The sequence below is a fragment of the Phaseolus vulgaris genome, chromosome 3, assembly GCF_000499845.2.
Source record: "Phaseolus vulgaris cultivar G19833 chromosome 3, P. vulgaris v2.0, whole genome shotgun sequence".
Taxonomy (NCBI): Eukaryota; Viridiplantae; Streptophyta; class Magnoliopsida; order Fabales; family Fabaceae; genus Phaseolus; species Phaseolus vulgaris.
This window is the reverse complement of record NC_023757.2, coordinates 40,274,054-40,289,260: the sequence shown is the minus strand read 5'-3', so window position 1 is coordinate 40,289,260 and position 15,207 is coordinate 40,274,054. Positions and strand designations below refer to the sequence as shown.

The window sequence follows — 15,207 nt, the reverse complement described above, 5'->3', positions numbered from 1 at the left end:
CTTCAAGCAACATCTCAAAAGTTAATAGGGTTTACTGCTAGAACAAATGTTTCTTGGATGCTTCGTAATCGATGAAATACTTGTCTTAATTACTGTGGAAAAATCAGGTTTAGGGTTACTCATATTTTTCGTGAAGGGAATGCTTGTGCTGATAAGTTGGCTAATTTAGGATTTATTCATAGTGAATCCTTTCATTGGTATAATAGGCTTCCATTTAGTTTGTTCTTATAATTCTTTATTAATAGGTATAATCTACCTATATATCGTTTTTGTTAACATATGAGTTTTGATTTAGTCTCCCCATATTTTTTTTTCTTTTTTTAATAATATTTTTTTCATGTGATGACAAATGATTGTTGTTACTTGAGGTGTCAGCCTAGCTGAGTGTCAAAAAGCATAATGATACCTAACATGAAAGCTTTTTATAAAAAAAAAAAACAAACATTGGTAAGAGAGCTTTTTCAAAACCGTACAAATTAGATAACTTTTCAGAGTTGACTTCAAAATAAGCATAAACAATAACATTAGCTTGAAAATTGTGTTCATATCATCAAAGGAGGCAAAAAGATGTGTCTAATCACGATGACACATTTGTATCTATCATGATGCTAAAAGAAGACTTGTGTCTATTAGACAAAAACACTTTCATGATTTATACTTTATCAACCTAATCAAAATCAAACAAAAAAATTTGTTGAACTTAAATATATTAGAAACAAATATATTTGATATCATGCCTTCACGAATAAGTATTTTTACTTATTATAATAACCATTGTCCAGTGATTTAATGTTGACATCTACTTGTTAATTTTTTACTTGGTCACAATGTTGTGTAACATTGTAAAAGAAATCACCACATATTTAAAAATATGGTAATTTGGTAATGAAATATGGTTTTTTAACATTTATATCCCTACAAAAAAAAATTATTAAATAAAAATTTAATTTTAGAGATAAAAAATAATTAGTTGTTATATTGAATAAATTAAATATTATTTTAAAAATTAAAAAATAATATCTAATTTAGTCAATATAACGAGTAATTACTTTTGGTATATGAAAATGATTTTTTATTTAATGATTTTCTTATAATGTAGGTTGAGTACATACCAAACTTGAATATAATAAGCAAATTAGAAATTAGAAGTTATGAATTATAAATTTGGTAGCAAAAACTTGGTAGCTAATTAGATATTAATTTAGAAACCATTTAACAATAATAAAAACTAGTTTAGAAATAAATAAAAATTTAGTTTCTAAAATGGTCTCTAATTTAGTCACTATAGCAACTAATTATTTTTTGTTTCTAAAATTAGTTTCTATTTTCATAATTTTCTTGTAGTGACTCTTATTTAAAAAATAATTCATGAATATATATAAAACGTAGTCGATGCTTCGTATGTATTGAAAATAAGTCCAATTAAGCTTAAATTTATTATAAATTTAGATATTTTTAATTGATTTTTTATAAAAAAAATCTGTATATTTAAAATTTTATATTTATTTTGTATATAATTGAGATAATGTCACTGTTATTTTACATTATTATTTTTTATATATCTTTATATAAAAATGACTTAATTTATTTTTAATTCTTTTATAAGTTTGAGTGTTTTCAATTCGTTTCTATCAAAATTATTTGTTCTATTGAGTGTTAAAAATTAGAAACTTAATTAAAAAATATAATTTTTTTGAATACTTAATACAATAATATATTTTAATATAACTTTAATTAAAAATATTTAAATTTATGAGAGAATGAAAAAATAACTACGTCATTTTTTGATTTTTTTTATATAAAAATACATAAATCATATAACTCAAAATTTTATAATAATAACTTAATTAAAAATATAATTTGTTGATATTTGATAAAATATTTTTTAATAAAAAAGGAATTAAAAATATTGAAAGTTTCCATCCCATCTTCTTGATATAAGAACTGCTTTTAGTTGGGATGCAATGTTTGTTAAACTCCAGGTGCTTATTTTTAAGTAGCAATGTTAACACTTTGGATGGGTCCAACAAATCATTTTTAATGATAAATCATATTTATGTAACAAATAATTTAAAATAAATAAATAATTGATGTAATGTAGGAGTGAATGGTTATTTGTGAGATTTATTTTGTATTGTTCTAAAGTTATTATATTGAAGTGAAAAGCGTTGCTTAACTTATAAGAAATAAGAATAAGTAAGTGTAGTGATCAAAACCATTTAAAACGTGTTAAAAGAGAAAGAGGTACTAGGCTGAAACGATATGAGAGTTTATCTATATGTGATTATTGATACTTTAATTTTGTTTTAATTAATCTCCAAACTTTATCATGCACCTTAATTTTATTCAAATTGATATTTACTATTATTTTTTATAAATAAATATAAAAAAAAAATTATTATAATTATTTTTTTAAACTTATTAATTTTCTACAATTATTTTTTCTTACGTCTTTGAGTTAAATAATAATTGTAACAGTATATTATTAGTAGTAATAATAATTAAACGAAAATTTATTTAACTCAACTGTTAAAAAAATTATTTATGAAAAATAATAATTTTTAAGAAGTAATTATAATAAAATTAAAGTTTTATATGTCTATTTATAAAAAAGAAAAGTAAGGATCTATTGGAACAAAGTTAAAGTTCAATTATAGATGAACAAATTAATACAAGGATCAATTAAGATAAAATCAAAATTTGAGATTTCTATATGTAAAAGGAGTAAAGTTTTAGGGATTAAATGTTGTTTTCCCTTATTATCATGTACTTTTTTAGAATATTGTAAAAATAAAAACCAAATGATACAAGTTAATTGGATTATGTTAGATCAATGGAGGCATTACAAGTTATTTAAACTTAATTTAGGATTGAAGTAATTAATGAGATAATGTTTTAGCTAAAAATTGATTATAATTGAAGCACGAGTCATCATCCTAGTATGTGAGAGGTAATCAAAGGCGACAACACAAGCAAAGAACACGACAAACATCAAAGTACTGCATGCAGACGCAGTCAACATCTATGTTTGGAATGAGATATATATATAAAAGGATAAAGAAAAAAGATCACACCTCATCGAAGCCCTTTATGATAAAACGAAAGCCCTACTTTTCACATAAGCCACTGCAGAATGCGCAATGAAGGAAGACATGCATGCATGTAAAAACCATCTGCAAAAGTGGAAAGTAAACCAGATAAAAAATTCAAAAGGAGTCTCTTCTTCTTCCTTTATCCCTTTTCCACGTTTGTTTTCCACTCATTTCAAGTTTCCACACCACGCTAAGAAACCTAAACATCTTTCTTATACTAGCCAACAAAAACCAAACCATTCACTTCCCTTTATATATATATTCTTGCCTCTTAACTGATGCTGAGCAACAGCTAGATTAAGATTACTCAAACCCTTCCATTGTATGAATGCTGATCAACCATGGCAACACCAGCACTGGCTTCAATAGTACAGCCAGAGCAGCAACAAGGTGAGCCAGAAGGTGTTCCAAGCACTACTGGTTCTAGCACATGGAAGTCTTCAGGATCTGTTGGTCCGTTTTTTGCTGTCATGTCTGTGCTTGTGATTCTAGCTGTTGTTTCTTGCTATTTGGGTCGCAAGTGGAGTCGAAGGCCGAAAACCCCCTTGGAGAGTATCAGAGGGAGAGGGCTTTTTGGGTGGCTAAAGCGCGTGTGTAGGGAACGTATTGGAAATGATATCGAAGTTGGGGGTGTTGGGGCCAAGGTCATGCATCAAGAAATTGATGATTGTAAGGTCACAGATGGTGAAGTTTCTCACCAAAACACAACCCAAGTTTGTTAGATTTCAACATCATTAATCACATCTCTGTCATACTAATTATCATATAATGTATATTTCAAGATGTTAGTTTAAATCAATCAAGTTTTTTAATTTTGATAAAAACCTAAAATAATTATTGTAAAGTAAGTACAAGAAAGTCTTATTCATTTACCTAAAAACAATAATTAATGTCTATATAAATGCTTCCAATAAATACTCCAATAATGAATGACTTTCTTTTTCTTATAGTGTCTGAGAAGAAGACTTGATGATGGCTCTCTAGCAATAAATAAGAAAAGGAGATGAAATTAATAATGGCGATTTGTTGAACCATGGACATGTGGTGGTGAATTTGAAAAGAACATTAATGCTAACATGCATGTGGTAAGGGATATTAATTAATGCTAACATCAAGTGTGGAATGGTACATTGTGTACGTTCCAACAATAATTAACGTATGGAGACAAATCCAACTGTTTTTCTTTCTCTTTCAATGAATCGAAAATGACAATATTCTAATTAAAAAAGAGTGTGAAGATAAAGCCACCTCAACATAGCTGTAGACTTCAGCTGGAAGAGAGGGAACATCACATTCACATGATTTATATACAATTTTTTTCCTTAATCCAACTACACTGTCTTTTAAGAATAAAATATATCTTTTAAAAATAAAATTATAATAAATTTCAAAATCAATACAACTATTTTAAAAATTAAACTATAGTGGTACTAGAATGAAACATCGTAGATAGGAAACTTCATGAGGGCACAGTAGTTAATCTTATATAACCACCGACGCGGTTTCTGTTCCCATGCTCCAGCTCACACATCCACGTCTCCTTCTCCTTTTCCCTTTGTTTCTCGTTCTTCGCATTGCAAATTCTGCATATTCATCACTACTTACCATGTCAAAGCTTCAAGTGCACCAAGTGAACCAACTGAGAGAGATATTTGGAAGATTTGACATGGACTCAGATGGGAGTTTAACGATGTTGGAGCTTGCAGCGCTTCTGAGGGCACTGGGGCTGAAGCCTTCGGGGGACCAAGTCCAAGCACTGTTGGCCAACATGGACTCAAACGGCAATGGGAAAGTGGAGTTTGAGGAGTTGGTGAGGGCCATTTTGGCTGACATAAACGAACAGGTTTTGGTGAACCAGGAACAGCTCCTAGGGGTGTTCAAGTACTTCGATCGCGACGGCAATGGTTTCATAACGGCGGCGGAGTTGGCCGGGGCCATGGCCAAAATGGGGCAGCCTCTCACGTACCGAGAGCTCACAGAGATGATCAGAGAGGCTGACACTGATGGCGATGGCGTTATTAGCTTCACTGAGTTTGCCTCCATCATGGCTCGCTCTGCTTCTGATTTTCTTGGCCTCTCCTTCCGCTGACCTGTATATTCGTTTCATACATTTTCCTTTTCATTGATTTTGTAGCTTCTTTTGAATGATTTAAGCAAATAAGGGTTCTTGGTTTCTACTACAATGCTACTCATGTTTTTTCTGTCAGAAAAAATATTTTTGATATTCTGAACTGAAGAAAAATATGGAATGAAGAATTAACACTATATAATATTTTTACGAATCCTCCAACATATTTAGATAATCAGAAAATATAAGACACCAAATATACTTATTTATTTATTTTATGAAATATTAAAAAAATTGCAGCTTTTTTCTGTTATATATGAATTTCGTTACACTTTTCCTCTAAATATGGAAATTAATTACTGATTTATAAATGAATATTAAAACTTATCCATAATTTCTGCAATTTTGAACATTATTTTCATCTTAATTTCTAATATATTTTCTTGTAACCAATACTTTTTAAGTAATTTATATGATGTTTTCTTTCTAAGGAATTTTGTTTAAGAATTTTTAAAATTTTATTATTTTATATTTATTTCTTTTTTCTTTTTTACCTTTTTCTCTATCTCTCTTATCCCTTAGTCAAAAGTTTAACTTTTTTCCTAGTCGAGATATTCTAAAATATTAAAATAAGAAGTTGTCTAAAATATTAAAATACGACGTTGTCAAGGTCAATAGTGATAAATTTTATAATGAATATTTATAAGTGAAAATTGAGATAATAAATTAAATGCTATAACTTAATTTTCTCAGTCATCACAAGTACCATCGTAATTTTGTTTGCCATTATTATAATCAGTGATAGTGTTTAACAAATATTGTTGTTTTGTTATCGTCTACGTTGTCTTATCATTCACTATTTAGTTTATCTTATACTTTCAACCTATCACATATTATAAGTTCAAGTCTTAAACATGTACTAGGATCAATCATGCATCCAAAATTGTTTACCAGGAGAGAGATATATATGTCGTTTGTGAAAAATAAATTATTCTTAGTGTTTGTATCTCAAGATGATTATACTTTCTTGATACAGATAAGAACAACATAAACCTGTCACTTATTGAAATAATTTTATCATAATAGTTTTACTTTCTCAATAAATTCACTAGTTTTAATTAAAAGTTAAAAAAACATTTCATGAAAAACTAAAAACATTAATTAATATATTTTATAGAGAGAAAAAACCGATCACTGTGGTCATCTTAGTACATGGTTAGTTTTGCATACAAAACTTTGTTAGTGTTATTTGATCTCAATCAGGGTTTATCAGGCTAAAGGACTAAGTGATTCTGCGTGATTTGTTTAGGTACGTGATGTTTCACTTTGAACATTGTTATTGTTATCATTACATTTTCGTTATGCATGAATTTGACACCCAGAAACAATCAAGATGTTTCTGTAACCATGAAATTCTGTTGTGCGTTTTAAAAAGCCAAAAATTGAAATTATATTCACCCAATGATCGCAGGACAAAGATACAGAATGTTAGGAAGAATGTGTACCATGAAAGAATGAATCAATATATTCTTCTATCCTAGGATAAAATACATCATACATTGTTGTTGACCATAGCCCTCTTTCTAATCTCGAAGCAGCCAGATTTTATCATAATCTTCTCAACAAAAAATACCAACGACAGACTGCTTTATTGTGCTTTGTTTAAGGATTCATGTCATGCAGCATAAGGAAAACGGTCCTTTACCTTAAATATGTACAAGGTTTGTAACCTATGGAAAAATTTACACCCTTGTTTTTTGTTTTTCTTTTTACCAATGAATCCAAAGGGGATGACAACAACAACAACAAAATTCTGGTTATCGGTCCTCAAACTGCCCTTCAGAATGGTTGGATGATTCAAGTATTGTGGATGCTGTTTCAGGTCTTGATGATGATTCAACTCTTCTGGATGCATTAAAACGTTTGGATGCTTCCAAACGAGCTGTGAATCCAACTGTTGTGTGTCTTATTGATCGCTGCCTTACCATATTGCAGTATTCTGGATCACTTGTTTGGCCGTCTTTCCTTATCCATTGAATCATTTGATGATACATGGGGAAGAAACGCATTTGGATGGACGCATAGACGAAATATGGAAGGAGGGAGGCAATGAGAATGAGCAAAGTGATAATCCAGAAATATGGTGCTGGTGCAAGAGCTTCAATGAAGACCTTATAGGCAGTGGTGGAGAAGGAAGGGTCTATGGCTCCATATGCCAAGAGGAATATATACCAGAATATAATGCTTCCCCAGATGAATATATGTTGTACATAAGTGAAGTAAGTGATAGATAATGCCATTTGGCAATTCACCACCCACACAACACAGGTGTACATGGTGGCACCAAGAACTTCCAGCTCCACAACTTCACCTCCTTTGCGGAATGCCTGCTGTTCCATGGCATGGATGCAAAAGAAGAATATTATGGCAGAAGTCACAACTCCATTAACTACCCAACCGATGATCCGTTTCCAGCTAAATAGGATGTTTTGGATGCCTTCTTGGTACAATAATGGAAACTGTAAAATGAAAGCAAAACAAAGGTTTCATGAGAAGACTACAAACATGTATTTTTGAACTATATCGTGAAGCTACTGAATTCGGAGGCCTACCTTGAGACATAATTTGGAAGAGACATCCTGATCAAAGACTCCCAATGCAATTACAGGAAGTGAAGTGAAGAATACATTATATAGGGACATGAACCAATCATTGTATGCAGCTTGCCCGGAGAATGAGGCATATATCTCAAAGAAGAACAGAGTGAAGCCGAAGGCAATATTCTTGTAAAAGAAGTAGCAGATCTGCCAAACAAAAGGTCAAGTTTGTCACAAACCAAAATAATTGTAGTAATCTTAGTTGAACAAAGACTTTGCAATATGGTGTCATCAGTGCAATTACATGTCAAATTAAGAATCTTATAATATTATGTAACATATGTGAAGACAAGGCAAGATTGTTACCATTGATGATATCCTTCTGTAACACCAATGTCCGTGCACAAGAAGTAACCGCTCAAGAAACCGAAATTGGGCTATTGCAATATCACTTGACATAACAGCCTGGAAGTTTTAATGAAACAGACAAGTAAAAACATAAGAAACAAAAAATTAAAAACAATACAAATTCAGGGTCGGGGTTAATGAAATAAAGGAAAAAAATATGCAAGATATTAGAAATTTACCTGCATGCCTTCCACACCACTGATACCAATTCCAATGTCTGCTTCTTGGAGCATTCCAACATCATTTGCCCCATCTCCAATAGCTAGTGTTGTACTGCCAGTTCTCATCTTCACCAGTCTTGTAACCTGCATTATTATTTAGAAGATATTTTAGAGACTGTGCATGGAAAACCACCAAAGGATGAGACTATGATTTGCTCTTAAATATAATATAGCTTTGCGGTAAAAATATCTTTGCCTTGTTGATCATCATAAACTTCAATAGATTTATTTCAAGTAAAACATCAAATTCAAGCCTAACTATAACACAATAACTAGAAGACAAACTTGTGCAACCTGAACTTTTATATATGAAGATAAATAGTACATAGCTGGAGTTTTTTTGGAAAAAAGAACTTACAAGTGCTTTCTGCTTGGGAGAGGATCGACAGCAGATAACAGATGCACAGCCAATGGCAAGTTCGAGGAACAAATCACTTACACCATCTTCTAGTGCATATGTAAGAGACTTCCCATCAATGATCAGGGCTAAGGCCTCATAATTTTCATCTGATGAAGAAAGTAATGCACTTGCCTCCCTTAATTGACGAATAACACTTGACTTAATTGCCTGAAAAATCAATAAGATTCCATGAGCCCATCAATACATATTGAACTATAAAAACAAGAAAAATCCACCCTCCTCCTCCCAATAACCTGGCATGCAATCCAACTGATAAATTTTGTACATCTAGTTATAATATTCAGTTTTGCAAGTCCCTTTGTAGCACATTCTAATTCATACATGTTATATATGGGATCTCCCTGTTGAACTTAAGTAAAATAACAACCTAAAGAGCATGCAATCATCTCATGACATGATAAATGGCAATCAGTATCTGTTGACAGAAGTTAAGGATCAGAGTTGTTTACCACATCAGCAGCAGACTTGTCCTCCATTTTCTCCAATGCTTTGTTTTCTGGAGTATCTGAGCTAATTATAATTTGTTTCATTCCTTGTCTGAGTAAACTACAAGAAAATCTGCAACCACACAGAAATTTCCAAATCAGTGACCTCATATTGCTTGCACACACAATTCCAAAATTTATTGATAATTTTTTGCACTTACCCTATATTAATTGCTGTCTCCATTTTATCACCAGTTAAAACCCATAGCTTAATTCCAGCCTGTGCTAGCTTGTCAATGCATTCAGGAACCTGTGCAACATGAACTGATTCATAAGAACACAATATATAGAACTATTATAATAAACTTATTGTGATAATAGAATAAGACAAGGAAATTTTCAAAAAATGATGAATTAAAAAATGTCAAAATTGTGATCACAAAATTTCAATTATATGTGATCACAAAATTGTGGTCAGTTGAACACTCCAGCATAAAAAGAGACCTGTTTCACTCTACTTTCATTAAGTAACACAGTATTTAGAGCATACCCCGTCTTGTAGTTTGTCTTCAACTGCAGTAGCACCAAGAAGAATTAAATCCTTCTCAATATTTTGTATTATGCCGTCAACAATCTGCTCCTGGTCTGCACTCACTAAGTTCTTGGCCTCTGTGAACTCTTTATTAAATTGATAGTACTCTTCCTCATTAAGTTCACGATATGCAAGTATCAAGGTCCTCAAACCAGAATCAGCATATTCACTGATATGTTGCCTGGTGTTCTCTTCAAAATCCCTTCCATTCTTTGCAATTCGTTCAAACATTACACTGATTGAGAAATTCAGAAAAGTAAAGCAATTTAATATTATGAACTTTTAAAACAAATTGAATGATGCTTACATAGTTTATTTAGGATAGCCAAGTATGATATTACAAACCTGTCAGCGCCTTTGCTGAGAAGCAACAGTTTCCCCTCCTTATCTCTTACAATTACAGACATCCGCTTCCTTGCACTACTAAACTCCAATACATTCAAAATTTTGTAGGACCTGGAAAAGTGAAATTATATGCCATTTTTAATACACAATTCAAGTTTCGATTGCATTTATATATGTGAATAACAAGATGTCAGACAATTAAACCTTCACATTTAATCTCAATAACCTCACCTTTCAGTTTTCAGGCCTGTTATCGGGTCTAATTCACGCAGTGAAATTGCTGTATGTGTCCTTTCATAAAATTCAAATCCAAGTTCCCTGGCTGCAATCACAAAAGCTGCCTCATCTGGTGATTCAGCTTCATATGAAACCTTACCAGTTCCTTCATCAATTTCAGGAATTGCAGTGTGGCATACAGCCAGCAGTCTTAGGAAGTTCTGGATTACATTGGCATTGGGTTCTTTGATCCAACTTCCGTTCATGATCCTTTCATCCATAAAGTTAAACCCTTTAATGGATGACTTTGATTCACCAACCTTTGCAATGTTTTTTACTTCTTTCAACTCTTGAACTGAATCTGATTCATGTCTCCTAGATAGAGCTCTCTCAACTTCTGTAACTCCTCGTCCGTAAGCAACCCCAGCAATAGAACACTTGATAAATTCCATAGAATTGCAAGTCAAAGTTCCTGTCTTATCTGAAAGTATGGTATCAACTTGGCCAAGTTCTTCATTCAAATTTGATGTACGAGCATGTGCTGGCTTGTCAGTTTCCGCATAATACATATTCACATCCTGGTTGATGAAAATGCTTTGAAGAACCTTCACAATTTCAATGGATACATACAAGGAAATCGGAATCAAGTAACTATACAACATAAGTGCTGTCAGGAAATGCAGAATTGCAGCAGCTACTGGTTCATTAGGATCATAGTAAATTTCGGTATCATCTGGTCTAAGGTACCATCTCTTCATTCTTCCATTTTCAATATCATCATTTGTTATAACCCCAAAGAATATGGACCCAATGAAAGAAATCAGAATAAGTAGAAAGAAGAGGCAGTAGATAATCTTATCCATCCTTTTCTCAATTTTGCTTCTCTTGGATGGAGGGTCTGTTGCATTCTGCATAACCTTTGTATCATGTCCAGTAAAGATTACCACACCATAAACAAAATCTGTGTTCCTCAGCTTAGAGTCCCTGAGAAGTAGCTGTTGAGGTGCAAGAGGATACTGTTGATCATCAAGCTCCATACTTCCAACAAATGTGTACAAATTTGCATTTGGATCTTCACATGTGATGACAGACCTGAAATTTTGAAAGCTCGAGTCTTCTTGCAACTTTGAAGTTCCTTCCAATGCTTGTTTCAGTTTCAGATTTGTCTCTCCATCAAGATTCATAGTCTCAACATAGCAAATTGCATCATCATAATTTGACGCGAGTAAGATGAGATCAGCAGGAAAAAATTCATCTTTTTCCACCCTCACCACATCTCCAACTTTCAAATCCCTCCATTTAGAATAGGCAAAATCACCACTTCCACCATGCACTTTAACTTTTCTGTTATTCATCTCTATATCCTGATGAAATTACAAAACAATATCATCGGCCTGGGATTAATCAAGAGTAGCAGAAAACGTAACCATTTTGTTTTTTATGAAACAAAAAAAGTTCATTAACATTAATGCAACCCTATTACCTATTTCTGAAAAGAAGTTCTGCACATGCCAATAAGAGAAAAGCTATCTGACCTATGTGCAAGCTTGAATTTAGCACAGAAACCCCTAAGCCTCTCACAATTTCACTTGCCGCATGAACTCTCATCATAAATTTCCCAACTAATTAGTAAAGACTGTACTCAATACATCAGCAATCAATAGCCACATGTTCTAGTCTAGGATAATGGATTGAACATTCCAAAATTTTAGCCAAAATGCCTATAATCCATAACTACCCATCACAGATATGCAATCTACCTAACAACATAAGATAAGAGAACAGACACCCTTTGAACCAAGATGATATAAAAAATTACAGAACATTACCTGTTGTTTCCTCCTAAAATCCTCAATGAACTCTTTGACCATTGTGGCAGCTACCACAACCAGTAGAGGGACAACATTACTGACGCCAGAGTAAGGAGATACTGGAAAGAAAGACAAAACTGCACAAACGAGGAAGTAGAAATTTGCAACCCTCCTGAACTGCTCAAACAAGGACTTGGGGAGGAACGTGGCCAATGTATACTTAGTTGTTCTGACATAATTGTCACCATAATTGAGAAGACTCGAGGTGGCACGTTCAGGGTCATTGCAATAGACTATCCTTGAGAAGCCAGGGCCTCCAATCAGTGAATGTTCTTCCTTCATGGAAGCCTTCCCACACGTGAATGCATGGATTCTGCCGAAGTGGTGCCTCCTCCTTCTCCCCCCAGCCATGGCTCAAACTCTTACCAAAAGCTCACCAACTTATCAGATGTGTCCTTCAAGTTTCAAACCCAGCTCCAACAAGTCAAAGACCCTCAAACCAGTTGTGAAAATCAAGAAAGATATGTGTGAACCAATGAAATGGAAGCAACAAAAGAATAAAACAGCTGAAAGGAAGTGATTTGGAGAGGGTGGATGAGAAAGACAGAAGTCTTGAGCAGAAACAAGGAGAAAAAGGTGTTCTTTATATGTATCTGTACAAATATGATAAACCCAGAAAAGAAAAAAACACAGGTTCCTTTGAGAGAGCTGAAAGGTATAACTTTGGAATGAAAGTGGGAGAAAGAAGGCAACCTATTATGTGTTTGATTGAGTTGGAAGCTGAATTGTGACTGCCCTCCCAGTTTGACTCGCCGTGGCTAACAAGAATAGACTTTTCAACGTGCACATGGGAATGGATCCTTCTCTTAACCCCTCTCCATACTCGCTTTTTAAGACATTATAAACAAATACAAATACATTAAAAAAACAACTAATAATTATCTAATTTTGTTTTTTTCCCTCTGGAACCAGGGACATTCAAGCACAAATAATACCTGAAGGATTTCTAACAAATAACAGATACTATTCATTTGGGAATGCCAATTCATCACATTGGATTAACTATGTTGGATTTCACAAATTAGCATGTAAAAGTATTTTTGGAAAAAAAAGAAAAGAGACATTTTTTTCTTTCTTTTACAAGAATAGTGAATAGCGGAATCTCCATGAAAGTCAAGGTAGAGCCAATGGTGAAATGTAATACGTGTGGCCATGGCAGCACACCACTTCTAGAAACTCTTTTTAATTTAGTAAACAAAACAAGACATGGTTCTAGGATTTCGAATGAGACATTTTTCAATGAACCATTAATGAACCAAAACAAAATTAATTGTAACAGGTGGATTTATTTCATGTAAAATGTTGCTTTGATTAATTAAGCCAGTGAAATAAAAGAGGACAGAATTAAATGTAAAAAGACTCAATTTTCTTCTTACATTAAGGCGTGAAATAATCAAATATTTTTCCATTTATTTCATTTTAATCAAATAATTTCCTTTCATTGGTTTTTTCAGTTTGGTTCCATTGTACCAAATTTCGAAGGAGTATTTGGGAAGATTACAAAAAGTCTAACATATGACGCAGACGAAGAAAACAAAAAATGTTTTAAGGATGCGTGGGAAAAGGTCAAAGAAGCCATTCACATGCTTTGGTTAGTTGTCTAATAAATCAAGCACACTTCCTCTTTTTCATTCGATGATGCACAAATATTAAATTAAAGAAGATCCTTTTTTCCAGATTCACCTATGCCTTTTATAGCTGTATAAACCAAAAATTAAATGAAAAAATAGATAAAGGTGATTGTTGATTATGGTAAATCCAAAACAAGTGACTAACTCATATGGTTGGATTATATTTTTAATCTGAAATTTAAGATGATTTTTTGTTTCAGTCTTCTCAAATATTTTTTAAGAAAAATACGACTAAATTAAAATGTTAGTAAGGTGTTGTTTGTGTTGTATTGGATTTGGTCTTTCTCTTATTTATAAGATCGTTTAGGGAGTCAAATTAAAATGTTTAAAATCTTACAAAAACAACTATTTTTTTTCTTACTAATACTCTAAAGAAATAAAAAAAAATGCGTGTAGCGTTTGGGTACGAAATTTTCATGGTATTAAAATTAATGACGTGAAAGTTATACGTATTAATTTTGATTATACGTGGATTCATGGTATCCGAACATGCATCCAAAAATGTAGGTAGTACGCTGTAACTTTTATAATATTTGGATAAGGATAGAGGAGAAAGAAAGTTAATTATGTGTTTTATTTTCTTTTATTAAACAAAACAAAATCGATTTTGAAAATTCAAGATTTAAATTATGAGTACTATTTTTTTGTTTTTAATTTAACTTTAAAATAAGTTTCTGTTTCTTACTTTATATAATAAAAAATTTCATTTAGCTTTGATGAATCTCAAAAAGAAATATAAATTTCATCATTTAAATTTGTAACACTTGAAAACACTTCTAGAAAAGAGAAAAGAAATTTTGAACTTTCTCCCACTTAAATATCATTTAATTAGTTCATGGACAGTCTGTTTTTGTTTCGGTCAAGGGTCATGCACATTGAGCAAAGACATTTATTATATTTTCACTTATATTTGTTTTAATTAAATACTAAATATTATTTTTAATTAAATACTATCCATTTTAATTAAATATAAATATTCTTCATAAACTTTTATTAAATTTCAAAAATTATAACAAAATAATCAAATCATTATATATTTTAATGTATTTAGAAAAGACTATATTACATCCATTTTAATTTATATAAGATATAAATTAATTCTGTGTTAGGCAAAAAGAATAATGGTTAAAGCTAAATTCAATCATAGTACACGTGCAATTAGAAACTAAAAAAGTTTATGAATTTTTTTATTGAGACACTGGTAATTATTCCATCAATCAATTTTTAAGTCAATTTCTAATACCAGCCTCTATATTTTTTATCTTAAAAAGTATAATTTTAAATTTAAAATGCAAACATAAATAATAAAAATTCTATTAA

The 15,207-nt window shown here is 31.7% G+C and overlaps 3 protein-coding genes across 3 annotated transcripts; 2 read left to right on the top strand and 1 right to left on the bottom strand.

Moving 5' to 3' along the window:
• Positions 1-3,433: 3,433 nt before the first annotated feature.
• Positions 3,434-3,814, top strand: LOC137805631 (uncharacterized). Its single transcript, XM_068605572.1, has one exon. It carries the CDS (start codon positions 3,434-3,436, stop codon positions 3,812-3,814), a length of 381 nt encoding a protein of 126 aa, XP_068461673.1.
• A 721-nt stretch (positions 3,815-4,535) lies between these two features.
• LOC137807672 (probable calcium-binding protein CML15) lies at positions 4,536-5,275 on the top strand. The gene has a single exon (XM_068608421.1). The coding sequence runs from the start codon at positions 4,606-4,608 to the stop codon at positions 5,179-5,181; it is 576 nt and encodes a 191-aa protein (XP_068464522.1). The 5' UTR covers positions 4,536-4,605; the 3' UTR covers positions 5,182-5,275.
• A 1,387-nt stretch (positions 5,276-6,662) lies between these two features.
• Positions 6,663-13,077, bottom strand: LOC137807671 (phospholipid-transporting ATPase 10-like). The gene is made up of 11 exons (XM_068608420.1): positions 12,215-13,077; positions 10,401-11,749; positions 10,170-10,280; positions 9,783-10,059; positions 9,454-9,542; positions 9,257-9,365; positions 8,745-8,954; positions 8,345-8,470; positions 8,124-8,222; positions 7,773-7,964; positions 6,663-7,679 (listed from the first exon to the last, which is right to left on the bottom strand). Exons 1-11 carry the CDS (start codon positions 12,605-12,607, stop codon positions 6,978-6,980), a joined length of 3,657 nt encoding a protein of 1,218 aa, XP_068464521.1. The 5' UTR covers positions 12,608-13,077; the 3' UTR covers positions 6,663-6,977.
• Between the last annotated feature and the right edge of the window lie 2,130 nt (positions 13,078-15,207).

Excerpts from the sequence above, each read along its gene's own strand:
- LOC137805631 (XM_068605572.1), top strand. The coding sequence starts at position 3,434 with ATGGCAACACCAGCACTGGCTTCAATAGTACAGCCAGAGCAGCAACAA.
- LOC137807672 (XM_068608421.1), top strand. The coding sequence starts at position 4,606 with ATGCTCCAGCTCACACATCCACGTCTCCTTCTCCTTTTCCCTTTGTTT.
- LOC137807671 (XM_068608420.1), bottom strand. The coding sequence starts at position 12,607 with ATGGCTGGGGGGAGAAGGAGGAGGCACCACTTCGGCAGAATCCATGCA. Across the intron at positions 11,750-12,214 it reads ATTTTAGGAGGAAACAACAG|GATATAGAGATGAATAACAG; the intron begins GTAATGTTCTGT and ends TAATTTCATCAG. Across the intron at positions 7,965-8,123 it reads ACAGAAGGATATCATCAATG|ATCTGCTACTTCTTTTACAA; the intron begins GTAACAATCTTG and ends TTTGTTTGGCAG.